Source organism: Alligator sinensis, unplaced genomic scaffold, assembly GCF_000455745.1.
Source record: "Alligator sinensis unplaced genomic scaffold, ASM45574v1 scaffold569_1, whole genome shotgun sequence".
Taxonomy (NCBI): domain Eukaryota; kingdom Metazoa; phylum Chordata; order Crocodylia; family Alligatoridae; genus Alligator; species Alligator sinensis.
The window spans coordinates 2,654,252-2,676,707 of record NW_005841914.1 but is presented as its reverse complement, the minus strand read 5'-3'; the positions used below and the strand labels follow the sequence as shown (position 1 = coordinate 2,676,707).

At 50.6% G+C, this 22,456-nt stretch overlaps 1 protein-coding gene across 1 annotated transcript in view; it reads left to right on the top strand.

Moving 5' to 3' along the window:
• Window positions 1-22,456, top strand: part of LOC102376440 (Golgi integral membrane protein 4-like) — a 63,158-nt gene that overhangs the window by 5,993 nt on the left and 34,709 nt on the right. Inside the window, exons 2-4 of the mRNA XM_006018846.3 lie at window positions 14,249-14,323; window positions 16,875-16,924; window positions 19,374-19,427. Of these exons, the coding sequence (XP_006018908.1) occupies window positions 14,249-14,323; window positions 16,875-16,924; window positions 19,374-19,427 (179 nt within the window). The remainder of the gene's footprint in view (window positions 1-14,248; window positions 14,324-16,874; window positions 16,925-19,373; window positions 19,428-22,456) is intronic.

The following is a 22,456-nucleotide window of genomic DNA, read 5'->3' as shown; positions in this document are numbered from 1 at the left end:
TGTCCAGTCTCTCCCCACTCCACAGCTTTGCTACTGTCCTTCTCCAGTACTTTCCTTCTTTTAACTCAGTTCGAATCTTGAGTACCTGGTGGCAAAGGAGGACCTCTCAGCAAAACGCGGTGTGGCCAGGTGGCCTTCTCAAGATGACAGTGTCACTGAACAAGGCTTCTAAGGGTCTGCTCTGAAACCCCCGTGGTCTGTTGCATGTTGGCTTTGGTGCACAGCGAGCAGGGCAGTGAGGGGACGGGGACCCTCAGAGCAATGTCTCTGAGTGAATGGCTAGGAAAGCGCATCTAAAAATAGAGCTGTCACCAAATCCTTGTGGGCCCAGTGCCCATATTCCAACTCGCTGAGCGTGCACAACTCAGAAGAGCAAGAAATGCTTCCAGGTCAGAAACCCAGAGCTCCCTGGACTGAAGGAGTAGGAGAAGTTTGAACTGAAACCTTGGCTTTCTGTCTCTCGCCTCCGGAAACTTGCAGCAGGATGCTTTGACTTTGGTCCATTCTTTCTTATTTATTTGGAGAACTGAGCTGACAATCAAGTCACCATAACTGTGAATGTTACCCCTGCTGATTCCAGGACAGCCTTCAGAAATCAGTCTCCTTCCTCTAAAATCAAGAAGTTGACTTGAAAGTCATGGAGGAACATCTGTTGCCCCTCTGTTTTGACTTCCCATAGGGATGAGGCAACCAACGTTTGCTTTGTAGCATGTTCCAGATTTGGGTTCCCAGAGGCCTGCTACTGACCTCCAACACAGCCTATCCAGAACTGGAGACGGTGGTGCCTTCATGAATGGTGTATGATGCTGCCTCAGGATGTGAGGACATTTGGACAGGCTAATACACTCATTAATTCCTGCCTGTATCTGCCCCGGTGACCAGCCCATGGTGTCTGCTGGTGGGATGAGGCTCCTTGGTGGAGAACCTGTTATGATAGTGAGTAGGGGTTAAGTCCTTCTTCCTGGTTTGCAAAGATTCAGGAGCAGACTTGCACTTCAGGCATTGGCGATGCATAGGGGCTGCACATGGGTGCATGTGCACCCCCTGAGATCGGAAGTGCACCCCCCAGAAGCACCAACTGCGAAACTGGAATTGCCGGCGGAAGTGCACTTCCCGTTTCACCGCTGGCTTGGCAATCGTTGGCGATCTGGTGCCTCCCAAGACTCGGGAGGCACCGGTCGACCATGATTTCAGGGACATTGGACACAGCCTCAAAGTCTGAGACCCTTGTGGAAAGCTCAGGATGGCTGGTTTTCTGATTTAGGTCTCCCTTAGGTCAAGGTCTCACTTCACAACCATAAGGGCTAGGAACTGAGTATTTGTTTTAATGGAAAGTGGAGAGGTTCCCCATCATCAGAGCAAATGCAGGAGCTAGTGTGTGAGAAGAAGTGATGAATATGGTGAGATTCAGGGCGAAATAGCAAGATCCCAGCAGCCCAGGAGCGGGAGATGTAAAATCCTGAGCTGCATCCCCAGAAAGGCTGAGTAAAATACCCTGTTTCAAAAGTGGCATTGTCACAGCCTTGCTGGAAGTCCCTGATGTCAGTGTCCAGTGGCTTTGACAGCGTGGCCTCCTGTGCGTGGCTTCCAGATATGCTGAGTACCGGTTCCCATCCTCAATGGGAGCAGTGAGCATTCGGTGCTTCTGAGTGCCCAGCCAGCTTGGTGAGTGACTGCACAGGGCTGCTGGGGCTGTGCAAGCTGAATCATGGGGATGAAAGCTCTATTTTGCTGGTTCCTTTTGCATTTCTCTCCTGCGTCACAGTGAAACCATCAATCCCTGTCCCCTGGCTGTGTCTCTCCTGGGTGTGTTCCTTCTGGCTCTTGGGCACTGCTGCTATTTTTGAGTGTCAAGGCCAGCAGGAAACTGAGATATATTTAAGACAGAGGAAGCATTTCTCTCATTCTAAATGTGGCCTAGGTTCTTGGCCACGACTGACCTAACGCTGTCCCTGGCAGAACGGATGGTTCCTTTTTTTTTCGATTGTGTGTACTCCGATTGTCCCGGCCCAGTCTGAGCGCTAGAGATAAGCAGCAGTCCCTGCCCTGGCTCCAGATAGACAAGGTGGAGGGCAGGAGTGGTCACGACCCCTATTGTGGAAGGGACTTGGAGGTAGGAGGAAGGCTAAGTTACATGCCCAGGGGCTCACAAGGAGGCTGTCGGCGAGCTGGGAACTAACCAGGGATCCAGAGCCCCGGCCCAGCACTTCCACCATTAAGTCCCAGCTACTTCTTTCTCCTGCTCCTGTAGGGCTTGATCTCCTCTCTCCATTCTTTCTCTCTGCCTCTCCCCCTCTCTCTTTCATGCGTCACTCAAGCCCTCAGCAGACAAGACCAGCCTGGCAGGGTGAGGACGGATCCAATTGACTGCAGCTGTCAGGCGAGGATGTTAGTGTTGTTTAATTGGACAGGGAGACGGATGACCTAACTCTGCTCTGGCCCCGGCGCTTTGTTGTGGGCCCGCACGCAGAGGGCAGTGCCAAGAAGGGACAATGCAGGCACTGTGCAGCGTTGGAAGTGGAATCTGGCTGCAGCATCTCCCTGCAAAGCCAGTGACTGAAGGTGAGGGGCTGCAGGAGTTTGGGTAATGTGGAAACCCTTGCATGGGGTCAAGGATAACTCCTGCAGCCCTTACCTGTTTTTCAAACCCTTTCTCCTTCGCTGGCTGGAAGGGCCACAACTGGTCAGCTGCCCTCACTTTATGGCAGAGATGTCAATAGAAAGGTCAAAGGTTGGCCTAGGAGGCTAGCATGGTGTCTAGCCTTACTTCCAGCTGCCTTTGACTCCCCACCTGAATGGGAAGTCCAACTGGGGCAACCTTGAGCTGAGTTAGACCCTTGATCTGGAGCCATTGCAAGACCCCAGGGTTGCACTGCCCCTGTGCTGGATTGCTGTTACCTTTCTGGGCTTCTGGTTTGCTGTCTTTGAACCAACGCAGATGAGCCTGGCTTTGAAAAAGGACCTTGTGCCCTGCAGGTAGAAATGATCCCACTGGAGAGTGGCCCCTGTGCTCATCTGGATGTGAGTGCCTAGCAGTTGGTTGCAGCCGTGCGAGCAGAGGCTCTGCACTGCCACTCTCATGCCCCTGCCCTCAGGGCAGCTCCAGCTCCGCAGGTGAAACAGCCAACTTATTTTGGTGGTAGTGACATTGGGCTCCTTTCACTTAGTGGGTGAAAAGTTGGATCTGGTGATTGAGAGGTTCCCTTGGGTGTTGTGAGGAGACTTGAATTCCAGGCCAGCTTTGCCACTGACTCATGATGTGACTTCAGGCAAGTTGTTTCTCTGGAGTATGCCTCAGTTTCCCCATCTGCAGGCAGGGAGGCTGTAACATGACCTATCCCAGTGGGGAGTGGGTGAGCCCAGAGACTCTGTCGGATACATTGCAGGTATTACAGAAGGGCTAGGTGCCTACATCTATCTTTAAGACCAGCAGGGACCAGTGTGATCTGATTTCCTGTATAATCCAGACCAGGGGACTTCTGCAAGGGATCCATTCCTGCATCAGTTCTGTAGGTCCTGGATGCCTGGGAGCATCTCCTCTAAGAAGACATCCCAACTTGCTCTCAGGACTCTAGAATCACATGTGCACATGCACACGCAGCTCTTTTCCCCATGTGCAATGATTGACATGAAGGGCTCAGTGCAGTCGGTGGTGGCACGTGATTTTAGCCAGCCACCAGGCCTCTTCTCTCTCTTCGCTGTGTTCTCTCAGGCTCCAAGTCATTGCTGCTGCATGTTCTTCCCCCTGGTATTGAGCATGTGTGTGAGGTTTCTGGAGGCAGGGTGAGCATAGCTGTGTTTGCCCACTTCCCCAGACCGAGCAGGGAGGTGACGGCCTCTGGGGATTGATTAGAGACATCTGGGGATTCTGGCTGTGGCCCATGCACTGTGTAAGGCTGAAGCAAGGGAAGGCTTGGCAGCTGGGAGTTGTGCGTTGCATGCAAAGCAAATCCCTGTGTTTTTTCCTTTCCCTGAAGGTGACAGAGCATCACCCCCATCTTCATGTGTCTGGAAGTGACTCCTTACTCTGCCGTTGGGCACCAAATTGCAGCCCAGAGCTTACCCCTACCGGGGCTGAGTGGTATCTTTGCATATCGGGCCCTGGTGCAGCAAGCTGCAGAGCATTCATGTTTTACAGTGGATTAGAGTCCCCATCTATCAAGAGGTTTCTTTGGGGCTTCCTCCGTTGCATGGCTGAGATTCAAACCAGCCCCCCTTGCTCTCCTGTGCCTTCCCTCTGCTCAGGTCACAGATGCTCTTTCGTGCTGTTAATGGGAGTGCAAGTTGGTTGGTGCATTTATCCTCATGTCTGCTTGAATGGCATTTACTGGTTTAGCGAGTGGAAGGAGCCGGGCAGGAGAAGCCTTTGTCCCACTACCTCCCGCGTTCCAGAGCCGCTGACTGGGGAGGCATGGGTCAGCTCGAGTCTCACAGTGGGATCAGACTTGTTGGAGGAAGGAAATGCGTGATTTGGCAGCTGCCCTCTTGGACAAGGAAAAACAAACTCCCAGGCCTCCCAGATCAGACTCCCAGGCATGTCTGTGTTAGGAAAGAGGGGCCAGCGCACTGCAGACATCCAGCCAAAGCAGCTTTTTTGCTGATGCTGCAGCACCGGGTATTGCACATGAACCCATGGAGCGTACTCTCCCCTCTTAAAGCAACAGGGATTGGCTCAGGGCTGGTATGCAGCAAGTACTCTCCCCTCAAATGTGATGTCTGTGTAGAGATAATACTTCTGGGAGACTTTCATCCACCGCGGCTGTGCTGTCACCTGAACACGAACAGTAGAGAATAGCCTTAATTGGCCTGGAGAGTGGCTTTATCTTTTTCTGTTTAAGGCAGAAGGTCAAATATGGCCCTTGCAAAATGACCACATGTGATCAGAGCGTTGGCTTTTCTGTCACCGAATGGTGGCACCTCCTACCCTGTGCCAGTCGAGTGCTCCTGGAGGGGACACCTGGACCCGCCTTGTGCAGCCCTCAGGTCTTCTCCAGAAGCCTGATCCCAACTTACCTGAGAGATCCAACCTGGCTGCAGGTTGCCCTTTTCCCCAAGTGAACCCCAGCCACCAAACCAAACTGGGTGTCTGGGAACTGGGAGCCTGAAGTTCCAGTCGAAGCTCTGGAGAAACATTCAGATAAACAGGATGTCCCTGCTTGTGTCTGTCACAGTGATGCTGGCACAGTCTCTAGGGCCTGATGTGCCCTGCCCTCCTTGAAGGACTGCAGGATAGCGGCTGCTGAAGAGATACACTGATGCACCCATATAGAGGGTCATGGATGTAGCTGGAAGCCGGCGCAGTGCACAGATTGCATCAGTGCTGTTCGTGGGAGAATTAGACAAGTTCTGACCATTTCTGGAAATCCAGTTGCCTAGCATATTCTGATCTTTCCATCATGGCTATCAATGTATTTACAGCGGCTTTCATTTCTGTCCAGCTCCCCTTTAATGTTGCATTACACCTACAGTTGGCCAGCAGTTTTTTGATCCCTCCCAGTTCTTTGAACAAAGTGAGAAAGACTGCGGCAGATGTTAAATCACTTATTAGATGCTCCCAGGAGCTGAATGAAAATTTTGCCTTTCGGAGATCAAAGGGCTTCTTGGAAGGTTAAATCGATGGCTTGGACCACGTGTCCCAACACTGCGGCCAATGTCATGACCTGGGCTGAGATGGTTGCAGGCTGCCAGTGGCTGCGCCAGGGAGTTCATGGAAGGAGGGCGGGAGGGAGCAGAGCTCCAGCTCCCAAGGCTCCTCCAGCCAGGATTATGGTGATGCTCCGCTGGCTGACTTTCACTTGCCATGGAAACAACTTGGCAGCGCAGCCTGGTGCTCCAGTCCAGGTGGCCAGAGCGCCTGACTGTTAACAGGCTTCCACAGCACCTGGTGCATGATGCACAGCCAAGGGAGGTGGCTTCAGGCTTTCGGGGCTCAGGAAAAAGGGTAGATGGATGAACATTGACCCGAGCCGGATGGAGACTCTTCGGGCCACTAATGAGTCAGCTAGTTCCATCCTTGTCTGTTTTTGTAATGAGAAGAAAACATGATGGCAAAGACAACACTAAGTAAAAAGAGCCCGTTTGTCTAATTAGCGTGGGCACCGTCACATTCATCAAATCCCTTTGCTCAGCCATTGTCCTTGACATTTCTTTTCAAGGAGGTTTGCTGCCTGCCTTACCAAGGGTCCCATTTGGCTTCAGAGCTGCATAGCCACAAGCCCTTGGCACTGCAGTGGGTGTGTTTGTCTGCTCTGACCGCTTCTCCTGTTGTGCGGGAGGCACCTATGAACACCCAGGAGCTGACCCCGACAAACACCTGTAACTCTTCCTTCAGGCTAGTTTTACAGTGTCCTGGATGTGAATTTAACCTGTTCACCTCACCTGCTTTGCAACCATTGCTCAAGCCTGCCGAGGAATGGATGAGCACTGGCAGAGCTCTCGTCTCCCCTGTTTTTGCCTGTGGCATGCCCTAAGCTGGTACTGGCGCGTCTGCTTTTGTGCCTTGCATTTGTGTACAAGACTTGAAGGGGCAGCTTGGGGCGAGGACTGCCTGCGATCGGAGAGGGCTGGACTCAACAGTCCAGGGGGCTCCCTCCAGTCCTGTGTTTCTTCATAGCAACACTGTGCGGTAAATCACATGAGAGATCCCTAGAGTCACGGAGATTGGCAGGAAAGGCTTATTTTCCCTCTTTACCAACAGCAATTATAGAACCTCGTCTCCTAACTTTTGCTTGGGGCAGGAGGATGGGACTCTGGTGGGCATTTGGCTTGCATAAGGACTGAAGGATCTGACACGTTAGGCAGAAAGAACAACTAAGCAACTCTCCCTCCCTGAGTTATCTGAGTTATCTACAGTTTAGATTATAGACACTCCCCATTTACGATTGAGGCAGGGCATGGATCAGTTAGAAACTCCTATTTCTTGCCTCTTGTTCCCATAAAAGCACAGCCTGCAGAGACATGCTCTAGTTACTCAAACAAATATATCCAACGAGAGAGAGTTTAGCAGGCACACGCCTCTTCCCTCTCTCTTTGTCTACCCGTGGGCTAGCCGTGGCACTGGGATGACTGGCGGGCAGATTGGGAAATCTTGTATAATTATTGTCCTTGCTTTGCCACCCTGTAGGAAGGCCCTAGTGCCTGTAAGGTTATGCCTCTTCTCTCCCTCCATGCCTCCCTTTGCCTTCATTAGCCTCCTTGCTGCCCTGGGCGGGGAATCACGGATGTACCCACCAGACCCATGAGGTTGGAGTAGGGAATGTTCTCCTTGGAAGGACCGAACAATGACAGTAATTGTGAACGTCAGCTCTTACAGCTTATCTCCACATGGCTCAAAATCCTGCGCCTACGCGCAAAGCAGGAGGGCTTGAGAAAGCTCTAGTACCGCTCCATACATCCACGGACTGACATGTCTCCGAGCGCGGGAATTCACTCCAAGGCACCGGGGGATTGGAGCTGCCAACCAGCTTCTCCACAAATTTGCTGGCAGGCCTGAGGCTCTGCAGAACCCATGCATTTCTTTCATCACTGACACTAGCTCATTGGCACCCGGGGCTGAATCCTTGACTGTGAAAATCTCTTTTGGCCAGCAGGGCTCTCAAATAAATCCTAGAACTGAAACTGCAAGAAGGAACGAGAGCTTCTCTGTGCTGTAAAATGCCTCCAGGGGCTCTCTCTGCTTTGCTGGCTGCTGGTGTCGACTCATGTCAAACCTGAGAACAAATCATGTCAAACTAACTTGATCTCTGTCTTTGACAGAGTAACTACTTGGACGGGGGGATGAAGGGAATGCTGTGGATGTAGTGTGTCTGGACTTCGTTGAAGCTTTTGACAAGGTCCCACATGCCCTGTTCATAAACAAATTGGAGAAATGTGGGCGAGACAATACTACTGTGAGATTCATAGACAACTGGCTCACTAGCTGCAAGCAAAGGGTAATTATAAGGGATCCGTGTCAGAATGGTAAGAGATTTTGAGTGGAGTCACATGGAGGCATGTCCTGCGCTCGCTGGTGTTAAACACGTGTAATGATTTGGATGCTGGCATAAAAAGTTCCTTGAGCAAGGTTGCCAGGTTTACTGTGCAGTTTTGCTAAGAGCTTAGGCAACAGATTTGTTAAGAGATGGTTTGGATAAGAATGATCCTGCCTCGGGCAGGGAATTGGATTTGGTGATCCAAGAAGAAGGCAGCGCAGGGTAACACAGGGCCACTACAGAATGGATTAGGGCAACTCATAACTGATAGGATGGAAAAAGTGGAGCTCTTAAATAATGTATTTGCTTCTGTTTTCCTGGACACCGATACAAATACACCTCCCAATGAGTCTTTAGTCTGGGGTGAGAGTAGTACTAATGCACCAACGGTTAGCACTGACCTGGTGAAGGGGCACTTGGAGGGGTTGGACGTATTTAAGTCAGCGGGACCCGACGATCTTCACCCAAGGATACTAAAGGAATTGGCTGATGACATAGCAGAACCACTGGTGCAGCTGTTTGAGCACTTGTGGCACTTGGGACAGGTCCCAAAGGACTGGAAAAGGGCCATCATGGTCCCTATCTTCAAGAAGGGGAGGAAAGAGGACCCAGGTAATTATAGGCCAGTTAGCCTCACCTCTGTTCTTAGCAAGACCTTAGAAAAAAATCATTAAGGATCACATTTGCAGGGGGCCAGCGGGTAGCACAATGTTAAGGGGCAACCAGCATGGGCTTATAGCAGGCGGATCCTGCCAGACAAACCTGATCTCTTTTTATGACCAAGTCACAAAGTGCTTAAATGCAGGGAAGGAAGTAGATATTATTTACCTGGATTTTAAAAAGGCTTTTGACACAGTGTCGCACCCAATTCTTATGCAGAAACTGAGTAGCTGCAATATGGATTTTTTCACAGTCAGGTGGGTGAGAAACTGGTTTATGGGACGCACCCAGAGAGTGGTGGTTTCTCCCTGGAGGGATGTGGGCAGTGGTGTCCCCCAAGGATCTGTCCTTGGACCAGTGCTGTTTAATTTCTTCATCCGTGATTTGGATGAAGGTGTTGAAAGCACCTTGTCCAAATTCGCAGATGACACTAAACTATGGGGCATAGTAAACACACTGGAGGGCAGGGAGCAAATTCAGGCAGATTTGGACAGACTGGGGAAGTGGGCAGATCAGAATAGGATGCAGTTCAACAAGGATAAATGCAAGGTGTTGCACCTGGGGAGAAAGAACCTCCAACACACCCATAGACTGGGGGGTCCCATTCTGTGCAGCTGGGCTACTGCGTCCAGTTTTGGGCACCGCACTTCAAGGGGGATGTGGATAACCTTGAGAGGATTCAGAGGAGGGCTGCTCGTATGGTTGAGAGCCTGCAGGTAAGACCCTATGAAGACAGACTGAGGGATCTGAATCTCTTCAGCCTCCGCAAAAGACGGCTGAGAGGCGATCTTGTGGCTGCCTACAAACTCATTGCGGGGTGTCAGCAGGGAATAGGGGACACTCTAATGGCCACAAACTGAAGGAGAATAGATTTAAATTGGAGATAGGAAGAAATTCTTTACAGTGAGGGTTGCCAAAATATGGAATGGGCTTCCAAGGGAGGTGGTGCTTTCTCCTACCTTGAAGGTGTTCAAGAGGAGATTAGGCAGGCCTCTGGCTGGGGTTACTTAACCCCAGCGCTCTTTCCTGCCTGGAGCAGGGGGTCAGACCCGAGGATCTACCAGGTCCCTTCCGACCCTAGAAATCTATGAAATCCCTGGAGGTCCCCTCCAGCCTTTTTTTATCGCCTTTTGCTTCTTATTTATGTAACGTGTTTATTCATATAAATAATAATGCAGATTTAACTTGTCCAGCTTATTTAGAAAAAAGGTATTGTTTCTTGCTCTCCTTTACACCTCAAATTCCACCTTTGCAGCATAAGAATAATAATCTGACTAGCTAGTGTTTATAGGCACCAGTTGCATCTACTGGTTGGAACAGGAGCTGCTCAGGGCTCTCATAGACCCTACTTTGCTCAAAAGAGATTATTTCCTGCAGCTCACCTGCAGAGCTATGGCAGGTAGGGATGAATGGGCTCTGTTCTGCGTGGTTGGTGCTGATAATCGAAACGTTTCTGAGCGACTCCAAATGAAGGCGCTGAGAACGACGTTAAAGGGCTGCATTTTGCTTGCGTTGTTCTGTGAGCGGGTGCTGTTTTTTTTAAGTAGCCATTTCTCTATCGTAAGACGAGGCAAGGACTCTTGGAACTAAAAGCCGGTTGCTAAATTGTGTCGCTCGGCTCTTCTCTCTGTGTTTACCCTGTGCATTTGGCAATACTTTGCGTCGGGCCAGTTTCTCCCTCTGTTATAATCCAGTATTTCCTTTTACTGGGAAAAAAACTCACAAAAGCATCATTGGGAGAACAGAAAACCCCTTACAAAGATTTATTTTAAACGAACATACACCTTTAAGAAAAATACATGCTTCCCCTAGGCCAGATTTGAGACTCCACCAGAAATGGAAGTGTTTTGAATCTAGCTTTCCTGCGCTCCCGTGTTCATTTTGCCAAGGGAGCCCCTGTCAGGATAAATCTGGCTCTTGGCTATTTGGATGCTGAAATACCCGTAGACGGTAAACATCCCAGACCAGCCTCCTCTGATCATTAGAGAGTGACTAAGCTTTGGTAACTTGTTAGAAGAGATGGTTTCACAGGGGCGGGAGATTATGCTATAAAACATGCTCCCAATAAAATCCGTTCCACGATGACGTTGGCTTGGAATTGTTTTCAAGAAAGCCATCGGTCACAATGCTGTAAAAGGTTAAATACAGTAAGGATGGAGCCAGTAAGGATCTGTCGCAGGGCAACTCAATGCAAGGATTAATTGCCAAGTGCAGGGAGCTGGACCCAATGATCTGTAAGGTCCCTTCCAACCCCGAACAACTATGGACCTATGAAACCCCTTTAAGCATCTCCTGGAACTAAAGTGGAAAACAGCACTCTTGTTACGGAAGTTGAAAAGCCAGTTTGATCCTCCTCTGAGCATATTATCCTTCTGTTGGGTTCAGTGGGCTTTTTCCAGGACAGTTTGCTCTTTTCGTCCTCAGCTTGGCCTCTGAGGGTGTCAGAGTCCTTTACACAGTTTACATAGACCTGGGCAGATTTGCAGCTAGCGTGACGCGCTGCAGCTCCGTCAATGCATGTTTTATGTTTTGATGGCGCCCTGCCAACGTACAGAAGGCGAGGACGTGCCCTGCTGCGAGTCGAAATGGTTTTAAGGCATGTTCTCACTTCATGGGTGGGACAGAGCAAAACTGCGGTATAAATGGCACGGAGCTACCATCTCAGGCAGGAAATGGAGGTTACTGTAGCTAATAGAAACTGCACCCGGCCCTGATATCAGTGAGGCCTCTCGGTGCTATTACAGCATAAAGATTAAGATCCAGTGACTGAGTTATCTGATCAGAATAGAAGTCTGCAACGGGCGAATGAAGTGATGAGCTGATTTTGCAAAGGTCAAAAATTGCACGTCTCGCTCGAGAGAAAAACACCTCGGCTGGAATTGTAGAAATGCTCTAGAGACTTAAGGTTTTCTAAGCATTGAGTCTGGACCCGATGTCCACAGATAAAGCTGGGGGTTGAGGAGGAAACCCAATTTACTCCCTGCCGAGGCAGCCTAGTAGTGAGAACGGTATCTTTTGTACTAACAGTGGTATTCCCCATACTTTGGGTTGCTTTATACAGCTGCCCCAGTCTGTTTGCTAGCCCGATCGTGAAGGTTTACTGACCTCTTCCCTTTTCTGTGAAAGAATTAAAGCTATACTCTGCGCTGCTCTTCAGAAAGAAAAGCTAATAAATAGGTAATGCAGAGTCCCTTCGTCTGATGCACGCAGCACAGAGGATCTTGGAAATCAAAGAAACATCAAATTGCCAATTAGGGTGGAGCTTCCAGAACTGGAAGGGAAATGCGAACCAGCAGAACATGCCACGACGGAGCCTGACTCCAGTTCAGGCTGTTTTGTTTATAACCACTTATGAGATCCAAGTGGCTTGAAGTGGCTTCTCCCCCCTCCTTTTTTTTATGAAAGAGTCTTCAGAGCTGGCAAGCAGTGGGCTCTGCCTTGGCCCTTTTTTCTGAGCAGGATTCAAACCCTGTGGCTCTATTTATCTTTTAGCTGGAAGCCTCATTCAGGGAAACACAGTTGTTTTTCAAGTTAGAGCACTCGCCGGCCTACAATGTGCTCAGGGCTTGCAGGTTACCTGGTGATCAATTTATACTCCTTCCTGAAAGTCCCTTTCTGATCTTTCTTTCCTCTCTGCATACAAGGAGCATCCCGCGTGGCCTATCGTGATGGTATAGCTCCGCCATTTAAATTTGCAATCGATACAGGTTTGCATGGTCTCCCTGCAATGCATCTGAATCAGTCACGAGGGCTTCTGAAGAAAGCTGCCCCTAGATTTAAGTGGCAAGGACAAACTGCACGGTGCAGGTGGGAACTGCAGGAGGATGGTTTCCCATGAGCCGTGGTGCAATGAGTCCGGAAACTCGGGCATCTGTTTTGTTTCTGGTGATAACACTAAGCCATTGCATTTGTCTCATCAGCCAAGCAAGAGAAGCTATAAATGACCTTCCAGATTCAGAAGAGACTGTTCTCTCTGGGCACCTGCCAACCTGCGGTGTCACAGTGCACCTGTGTGTAATAGGGGAAGTGGTTTACAGGTGTGAAAAACAAAGCATAGGAAGGTGAAGGGATGTGTTCAGGTCTCAACCGCCAGACAGTGACAGAGCTGGGGATAGGAGCCAGACTGTTCGTTTGTGCTCTACTTCGTCTTTGCCTTTTCCTGCCAGCTCAAAGCGGCAGTGAGTAGCTAGGTACACAAGTGAATGCTGTTACTTTCTTGGTCCCTTGTCTGCCCGTGTCCATGCGTGATGCTCATGTTCCAGCCCACATCAGTGAACATCTGTGCGTGTTTTCAGAAAGCAATCTGGTTTGACACAGATCGGGCTGCATTTCAGTGCTTGGGTGACAGTCCCTGTAAGCCCTGACTGAAAAATGCCTTGGGATCCTTCAGGTGGAAGAGAGCGGGGGAAAAAGTCAGAGAGAGGTGAACAGGAGCGGTGGAGGTTACTGAAGAACTGGATCTGGTAGCGGCTTCTGAAACGGGATTTTGTTCGTTTTGTCCAGCTGACCCAAATATATGAAGGTCTCGCTGGGGCCATAGGGGAACTGGATTGCTCCTTCAAACAGCATCTTGCTTTCAAAGCTCGAGGCCCTTTCAAACTTGATTTAAGTCTCTTAACTTGACATTAGGGAGTTTCCAGATTCTGCTTGCTGGAAAGGGGGAGAAGTGGGATCTTTTCCTGGGGTATATGGATCAAAGACAAACTGGTTGGCTCATTCAGGGCCAGATTATCATCTGGCATCAATCAGTGTTGCTCTGTTCACAGCAGTGGAGGTATGTTGATTTATGCTGCCTGAGGGGGGTCTCTCTGCTCAGAGTCTGCACTTCCTTTTCAAAGCAGCCCTGGAGGTGGCCTGCCCTGGCCCTCCTTGAGCCACCCTTGAGGTCCCAGTTGTCCATGCAGCAAAGGACTGGTGGGTGCAGGATCCCAGCGCTGGGCTGTCACTTCCCCTCAGGGTCTTCACCAGGGAGTGCAATGCTCCAGTGAGCTGGGGTCTAGCGGTGCCCTGTGTGCTGTGCAGAGAAGATGGAAGAGAGAGATGTGTTTGAAGCTGTACCAGATTGCCACCTCTTACATCCTGGCCTTTTCAGTCCCAAATAACCCATCCAGGCAGCTTCTTTCATCTCTGTTTGCTGTTTGCATGTTTTCCATCTGTCTCTGTTCTCAAGGAGCCAAGATCTCAGCTCATTCCTCTCTGTGCTTTTGTAATGCAGATAATTGAACCTTTGAGACTTGCAGTCCAGCCAACCAGAAACTTTGGGCTGTTTCTGGACTGCTGATCTTATTTGTTCCTTTTATGCCTGAGTCATGGTCTCATGCACCTCCAGTCAGTTGTGATACTTGGTTGCTATACCTGAGCTGCTGTAAATTCGGAAGTTGTGGCCTGTCATATCCTAGTGCTAAGTGCAGTGGACATTAGGAGAAAAGACCTTCTGGGATGATGAGTCTGTTCCCTTGGGCACCTCAAGCCTGCACCAAGACATGGCCTTAGAACAATGCTTTCCGTGTGTACGCATTTGCCCTGAGAAAGGCCTGGCTCTGGGGAAGGAAAGCAGGGGAATACGTAGGAGCCTTGGTGTTTTATTTCCTCTTTTCCTTTTCTCTTTGTATCCCCAGTGGTGTACGAGCACAGATCCCGACTAGAACGGTCCCTGCAGAAAGAGCGAGGGGAGCACAAGAAGACAAAAGAAGGTGAGTCGCTCTTTCCTCTCCAGGAGCAGAGGTGGGTGGCAAGCCTAAGGGTCTCTCTAGGGAGCAGCACATGGCAGGTAAAGCAATTGGTACCTTCGTAGCCCTTGCTGAATCCTCGTTATGAAGTGATGAATAGGAATAACCCTCTTTTACAGATGGTGGGACTGCGGCTGTCTGGTGAAGGGACTTGCCCATGGCCCTGGAGGGAGGAGGTGCTGGGAGATCAAGCCTGGAAGTCAGTGGCTCCTATTCATGAGCTCTACTGTCAAATAACGAGTCTATCAAGGTGCTTGACACCCATAACTTAGCATCTGAGTACGTCAAAGCCTATTAACTCGGCCTGGCACCCGACCAGGCTTTTTGCTTTTAAATGAGTAAACGTGATTGCCTGGCAGCGCAGCTTGTTTTCTGGCACCAAAATCAATATGGCAATTATGGGGCCGGTGTTTGTAAGAGTGCTCCAGATCCATTCGACCCCATATATGCTTATTCATTGTAATAATGTGAGCAGCACTGTCCTGTGCTATGGAGGCATGCTGCAATTGGTAAGTCCATTTTTTAAATTCAGTCCAGAAATTGAGGCAGAGAAGGCTGTGCAACAGGACAGGAAATGAGAAGCAGAGGGAGAGAACTCGTCTCCTGGGCTGAGTACGTGCAGGCTCCCTCGCTGATCGTAGCTGAGTGAGTTGGCTTCTACCTTCCAGGCTGCTAGACGGAGGAATCTCCTACCTCGTACCAGGATTCAAGTGCCTTTCTGATGATGCTGACATAAGGCCTCTCCTGCCACAAAGCTGTGACTCAGTGGTTGACTAAAATGTTTCATATCTGGCCCTTCCTATCTACAGTTCCTTGGTACTTTAAGCCAGTATTGAATTAGGAAAAGAGGCAGCTGGCAAATGTGTGGTGTGGAGCCCAAGTGTCTTGGTGCTGCCAGCATCCTCGTGTTCCTCCTAATGAGGGGCTTTGCTCCACGTTCTGATTTAGCAGATACTTCCCTCCACGGGAGCTTCAAGTCCAACGCTTTTACACTGCAGGGTGACTAGTGCTGGCTTCAGCTTTCCGCAGCTCCTTCCGTCACGCTCTGTGGATCCACGTGTCGTCTCTTCTCTGGGAGCTACACGTGGTAAAAGGCATCATGGCTTTCTGGCTTAGTCCCACAAAGTTGGCAGGGCCAAGTCTGCGATCTACTGGAAGTCAGTGCTTGATGCAAGCTTTTGTGTTTGGCCCCATGCTGCCACCTCTTCCTGCCCATGGTCACCATCCACCCAATGCCATCTGCGGGTGAACATGGGCTCTGGGAGGGTGGCAGGAAGAGTAACTCTCATGCAGGGAGGGTCTGGCCATTCCCCCCTTCCTCCATTGCCTCATCTAGGTTGACCTGGGGCCCAGCCACAGTGGCCCAGACTACAGGTCAAACTGCCATAAGAATACATGACCTGGTGCCCATGCCGGACTTAGAAACATTTTGGTCCAGACTGCAGGTCAACCTGCCATATGTATAGCTTTGGTGACCTCTAGTCCAGCCACTGCTTCTCAGACAATAGGTCAAACTGCCGTAGAAATGCATGGGTTGACCTGGTGCCTGGCTGCACGTCCCGGGACTGTAGGTCAGCCTGCCATAGAAATGCAGCGGGTTGACTTGGTGCCTGTTCCATGACACACCTGGACGCATCCTGGTATAACTGATCTGCCTCCTTTGCTGATATCTGTTTCTACCCTGCTTTTCACAGCTCTGAGAGGTACCTAGGAAAGATCTCTTGCCACTCAAAGCTTACAGGCTCACTAGGCAAGGTGGGCAGTGTGGGAAAGTTCATGGAGGCATGGAGTGGAGGATGTTTAGCAGCACAACTCTGCCTCTTTCTGCAGTGGGAGTCCTTGAATGAAGGCTGCAGGCTTTGCTCAAGTCATTCTGGGCAGGGTTTAGGAGCACCCAAAGTGCCCCCAGCCTGCATCCTAGGGTACAGCCTTTACTTTTGTATTTTATGTGGAGAAAAGGGCTTGCAAACGGGCACTAGACCATTAGATCACATTCCCAGTTCCACCATGGATGACGCATCAAGGTTACTAGATCAGGTCCAGTTAGTTCAGACAGGATGGGGTCTTTCCCCAAGCCTCCCATTTGAAGAGGAGGCTCCAGCTTCAGGAGATGAATGATGAAGGGCCTGCAGGAGCCAGTACTTCCTTCCTGGGAAGTGCAGAGGGGATAGCTACTTTCATCCCAGAAGACCCTGACATCTGGTACAACTTCTATGCCACCAAAATGCAGCTACTTCTGGGTTGCGCAGTGGCATCTGTGCAGCACGCCATGCTGGATAAAGGAAAGAAGGGCAATTTTGATGAGGGTGACTCAGTAGGCCGGTGGAAGGAAAAGCCCCTCAAGGTGTTTGATTGCATAGAGCCCAGAGGCCCTCTGTACTATTTAGGACTCCGAAAACTGCTTGTATTCCTTCCTGCTGGGTCACAGCCTTTTGATCTATTTTCCTTTCTGAAAGGATGAAACAGATCCTGGAAAATGCAAACTCTTTAACCTGTCTCCTCTTCTCTCTTCTAGATTTTTTAGTATATAAATTAGAGGCTCAGGAAGCTCTCAACAAAGAGAAGGTAGGTACGATACGTTCCTGAGAGGATGTGCGTGTGTGTTTATGTATGTGTTTGCGTGCGTGCTTGCATGTGCATACACATCCAGGGAATATCTCTTCACTGTTTCTACCACCGCCGCCCAGTACCCAGCTGAAGGCATTACAAATATAGCAGAGGAGGGATGCCAGCAAGATGAGCCTGGGGTTCGGTCACCATTTGTGATCTCTGATGTGAGAGGTGGAAGGGAGGAAGAGCTGCAGCTTATCAGGCCAACCCTTATTGTTGATCTGTATGCAGATACCCTAAGGGGTGTCCCAGTCACCAGCTTGTGGTAAAGGGCGGTGGGTTGTCTCTGCAGGGTGTGCCTGGCTTTCCAAACCTTGCACTTCAAGGGGGTTTCTGCAGGCCATGTGGCTCTGCTCCTTACTCAGCAGCAGCATTTATGGAGGCTGGCTGTAAAGTCGTCCTGCCTGAAGAGGAGGGGATGTTTCTCTTGGCTGGGAGTGAATGCTTCCTGGAATAGAGATGAGCCTCCATTGTCATCCTCTCCAGTACCTCCAGTCCTTACAGAAGAGGGGGTGAGGGCTGTTTGGTCCATGTGCCGTGCAGCAGCAAGGAAAGAGTCAGTGCTGGTGGATTCTGACAGATCTGTTTTGCTCAAGTCTCTAGGAACACAGACGTATCAGCCTTCCTGTCGGATTTTAGGCTTCCTTATGGGGTGGAAGTGATGTGAGTCTGGCCCAGCCCAGGATTTCCACCCTGTGCCCATTCCTGGGGGTGGTTCAGAAGCCTCCGAAAGGCAAGCACGCGGCTGCTGGGGCCAGCATGACATCTCCCTGCTGTCCCGAAGTGCCGTTTAGACAGCCGCGTAGAAGGCCAAGGGGAACTGAGCCGTGCATTCACACCATCGGCGAAGTTAATGGGGTGTTGGGAGTCACTCCAATGAGTTGGAGCAGCAGTTCCCTTAGCTGGGACAAAAAGACAAGGGCTGCTGATCCTCATACCCCTGGGCCTGAATGGTTCACCAGCCAGGGTCAGGAAGAAATGCATTCCAGGGAAATAGTATAGCCCGCTTACTTGAACTCGTAGAGCTTTCTGTTCCTTTCCTGAAGCATCTGAAGTTTGCCACTGCTGGAACGAGGCATCAGACTAAGTGGAACTTTATTAGTTTGTTCCACGATGGCTGCTGGATACCAGGCAGTTGTCGAATTAGCATAGCGGGTGCCCATGCTAATTACACGGATAGCAGTTGTGTGTCCCTGGGGCTCATCTGGTGCTCATTTTTTATGCCCTATTGAGTATTTACCCTATAATGTGAATTGTGGGTAATACTGGAAAATAACTCCGCGCTGTGCTTACTTTGCAATTCTGCAGTGCTGCCTGGGAACTGGGCTGTGCTCATAAAGCTTCCCAAGCATAGACCCCCCTCCGGAGAAGTACTGGTGAAAAGACAAAGGATTGTGCCTTGTTGTTTGTGCCCTGCCCCTGGCGAGCTCTGAATTCTTTTGCAGGGAAAAGCCAGCATTTGGGCTCCACGTTTTGGACGTGGGATAGAGAGGAGGCTGAGGTATAGGGGTGTTGGCGGGGGGAGAAGAAAGAACTCACTCGGAGGGGCTAGCTTGGAGAGGAGGTGGATGGTAACAAATCCCCCTCGTGTAAATCCAGACCAGGCAGCTCAGTGACTCCACGTGAGTTGCAGAAACCTTGCTATGTCCTGCTGCCACGTGGGGAGCCAAATGGTCAAGCAGGCAGGACAGGCTAGTTTAATTACCTCAGCTTAAGGCTCTGCTTTAGTTAAACTGGGGCAACTTCTGTGCGTGGGCGAGAGCTTTGTTGCAGCGTTGTCTGCCTTCCTGCAAAACCGCACAGTCTGGTTCCCAGAGAAGCCTTTGCTATACAGAGCTCCTCTGGCTGTATAGGGTTCTGCTCACCGTGCGGGCCTGGGGTGAGAGCGAGGAGCCCGAGGGCATTTCTCTGTTTCCACTGGAGGAACAAGAACCAAAATCCTGTGGTCTTAAATCTCTTCGCTGGCAGCAAATCCCTTTGGGTGTCTCGAGCTTAGAGTTTGATTTCCTTTTACCCTGGCATAACATTGGAGAAGTCAGTGATGTACCTCTAGATTCACATCGCTGTAAGTGAGACTCAACCGGCCTTTGACTTTATAAACCAGAAAAATATCATCCCTCTAATAGGCACGGCGCTTAGGTCCTTGAGGGGAGGGAGAAGTTGCTGAGTGACTGTCATTAATTAAGTGGGACCCTAATTATTTTTTAAGCAATCCATTCCAGCAGCACTCGCGCCTATAGATGTGACCTATAAAACACCCGATCGTATCCAGAACACCTCCTGGGCCTGCTAGCTTCTGTGGACTTGTACAGCTGGTCGTGCAGCCGCAGTAATGCTTGCCAGTGGCTTTCCCCTGCCTCGGCCCGTCTTGTCTTCTAACAGCTTTCTCTGATCTTTGTTGCAGCAAGATTCGATGAACAGATACGGGGCCCTCAGCTCGCAGCACAAGATCCTGAAGGTAAGGGACGTGCATGGTTTCACCATGATGCTACCTGCCTGAGGCAAAGTCGCATCTCTTCGAACCGCACAAGAACTTGATGAAAGGAAATTCGGGACCTCCAGCTACCAGCTGGCCCATAGGAGAAGCTAAGGGTCTCCTGTAGGCAGTTGCCAGGCTAGAGAGGGTAGGTAATCTTCAAGTGCATGGTGGCCCTGATATACATGCATAGCTACACTCATGGTAGTTAGGCAGCAAAGGGCATGTAAAGACTCCTGTTGCTTGCATGGGCTCCCATAAGTTAAACCTCATGCCTGTCTCTCAGTGACATTCTTTGTGGGGCTGTAACAGGACTTCCGTAGTTCAGTAGATTATTTTCTCGAGCTCCCATCGTGAAAATTGTCCCATTCCCTGTCACTCGCCCTATGGGGCTAATGGACCGTGTTTCGCTAAAAAAAGGGGGTTGTGGATGGTGGTGGCTGAGCACGTACCAGGCTGAGCCGAGCACACATGCCTGCGACGCTGCTCGAATACGGCTCCTTCCGCTACAGCGCACCCAGTGAGACTATCCCTTAAATCTGGGACACGGACACGGGGCTGGGTTGCAGTAACTTTCAGCACAATGGGGTTGTTTCCCGAGGAGAGCCGGCCCTCCCGCTGCCTGCGTGTGTTAGACTGAAACTCTTGGAGTGAGGAAGTGCAGTTTTCTTTTGTGTCTCCCACAGTGTTGAGGATGCTGGGAGCACTTAATAGCATTGCATCGGCATGTCACAGGCACAGCTGAGCTCGCCTTTCTCAGGGGGATAGAGGCTGAGAACATTAGCTCAGGCTTGTCTGTCTGCAGACGCTCATTTCCAGGCCCATTTTTCTTCTCTGCCTCCTCCCCTCCCCCTTTTTCTCATGCTTTCTTTTTATCTGAAGGGATTTTTATTTTTTAATCGGAATTGAGTGCTGCCACACCGAGTTGGTTGTCAGCGTACTTGGGTTTTTGTCTCTTCTCTGTCAGCAACCCACTATGTGATCCTGGAAGTCCTTTACCCTGGTAGTGGGGATCATGCTCTGCTCACAGGAGGTCTCAGAGGCTAAATCACTGTCTGAAAAGGGGCCCCGAGTCCTTCAGCTGGTGTTCAGCCATCACCCGGGTTTCAAGGCTGACTCTTGTCCTATTTTATGAGCTGCCAAGGTACCATGGGGCTGGTGCACAGGGGATTACTATGACCATAGCATCTAGTGCAGTTTCCCAAGGCGTCCTGAAAGCTACTGGCATGAAGGAAGTGGCCTGTGATGGCTCCTTTGCTGCCTGTTGTCTGAGACTGGTTACAGGCCACTGGGAGGGAGCAATAGCTGCAAGCTGATGCTGTCAATGAACCGATGACAAGGATAGCTGCACACGGCCTGGCGTATGATTACCTTTGGGAGGTGGTTGAATACCAGGGCAATATTGGGATGTAATTATGCCTGAAAACTTCTCACCAGGCAGTAGGGAGGACACACTCAGGTTTCCTACACAGGATTAGTTAAGGAAATGTGGGCAACATGTAGCTTGCCTGCTTTGCAGGGGCCAGTGTCTGCCTTTGGCTAGTAATAGGGCAACTGTTTGCTTTCCATGTTGGGCCCTCGGGGCTGATCTATATGGCCCCTCTGGGAACACTGCCATAGGCACTTGCTCCCACTCAGGACGTGCAAAATCCCAGCAATGAGGCAAAGTAGAGCAGCACAGAGAATGTGCCTAGTACCACTGTCAGGCTGTCTGTATTGGGCAGGCTTCTTGGCACGCATGCCAGGCACCTGGGTACTGCACGGAGGCAGCATAGACACTGTCTTATTGTTCTACCAGTGGGGCATCTCCCGACAGCTTTGCTTGGCTGTGCTGGGGGTGTCGAGGATGGGTTGTAATGGGAGACAGTTAAAGAGCCCTTCCAGAGCCCAGTCAACCTCCTACTGAACTTTTCCTCTAAGCTAAACTGAGCCCCAAAGGCTTGGCTACAGTTCCCCCGTGGCGCCTGTGTCCCGGTGTCCCCGAGTTCACCATGCCTTCAGAGGAAGGGCAGCATAAGAGAGGAAGGGAGTGCCCCACTGAGCAGCTGAGCCAGGGGAATTGCAGAGCTCAGCACAATAGGTGTATGGGGAATAATCGGATTATGATGGCCTGGCCCATTCAGGACTTCCTAGGAAACCCATCCCTGTGCTGTGAGCAGGCTGATGGACAGGGCAGGAGCATGTTGTCGGACTGACTTAGCTTCGCAGCATCGTTTTCTCCTCTCCAAGAATTAGACTACAAAATTAAACAGGCAAAATTCCACAGGAAACAGAACCGGAGGAAGAGGAACTGAGTGGAAACCCTCCTGCGAATAACTCTACGCAAGTTCTGCACAGGCCCAGGATGGAAGTGGTCCACAATCCTGGGGTGCCCTCTCCTTGCTGCCGCCTGCCGTTCCACCCTTTCTGGGGAAACTCAGCTGCTTAGCCCGAGAATTTCATTGCACTTCTCAAATTAGACCTCAGAAAATCCCAGTGAAGAAGACAGTGCAGGGAGGGGAAACTGAGGCCTGGAGAGAGAAAGTGCCTTGCCTAACGCTGCACAGGTTGGGACTAGAACCCAGGTCCCTTGGCTCCCTATGCTCTGACCTTAGCACTACGTTGCTTTCCTGAAGACCAGGCCAGTGCCTTTTCTCTTGGCCCTTGGTGTCCTCAGGTTGAGGACGGTATCCTGTGCTTCTACAATGCCAGTAATTTGGTTGCATCAAATGCAATTCAGTGTCTAGCAAGTCACCTCTCAATTGGGAGGTGCAGCTGATTCATGGTACCGTCCAGAAACCATCTTCAAAATACAGAGAATAAAGAGGAACCTTGTTCTGGCTTTCTAGAGGAAGGGGCCTGTATACTAGAGATGTGGCTCCAGGAGATGCCATCCCTTCTGGATCGAAGCCATCTCTGTCTGATTAATGTTTGCAGCTGGAAAGCTGGTCTCCAAGGTACGAGATGCCTGGCTTCCTCCAAAAATAGCAGCAGCAGCCGCCTGTGACTAGATTCCCGCTTGTCCCAGACTT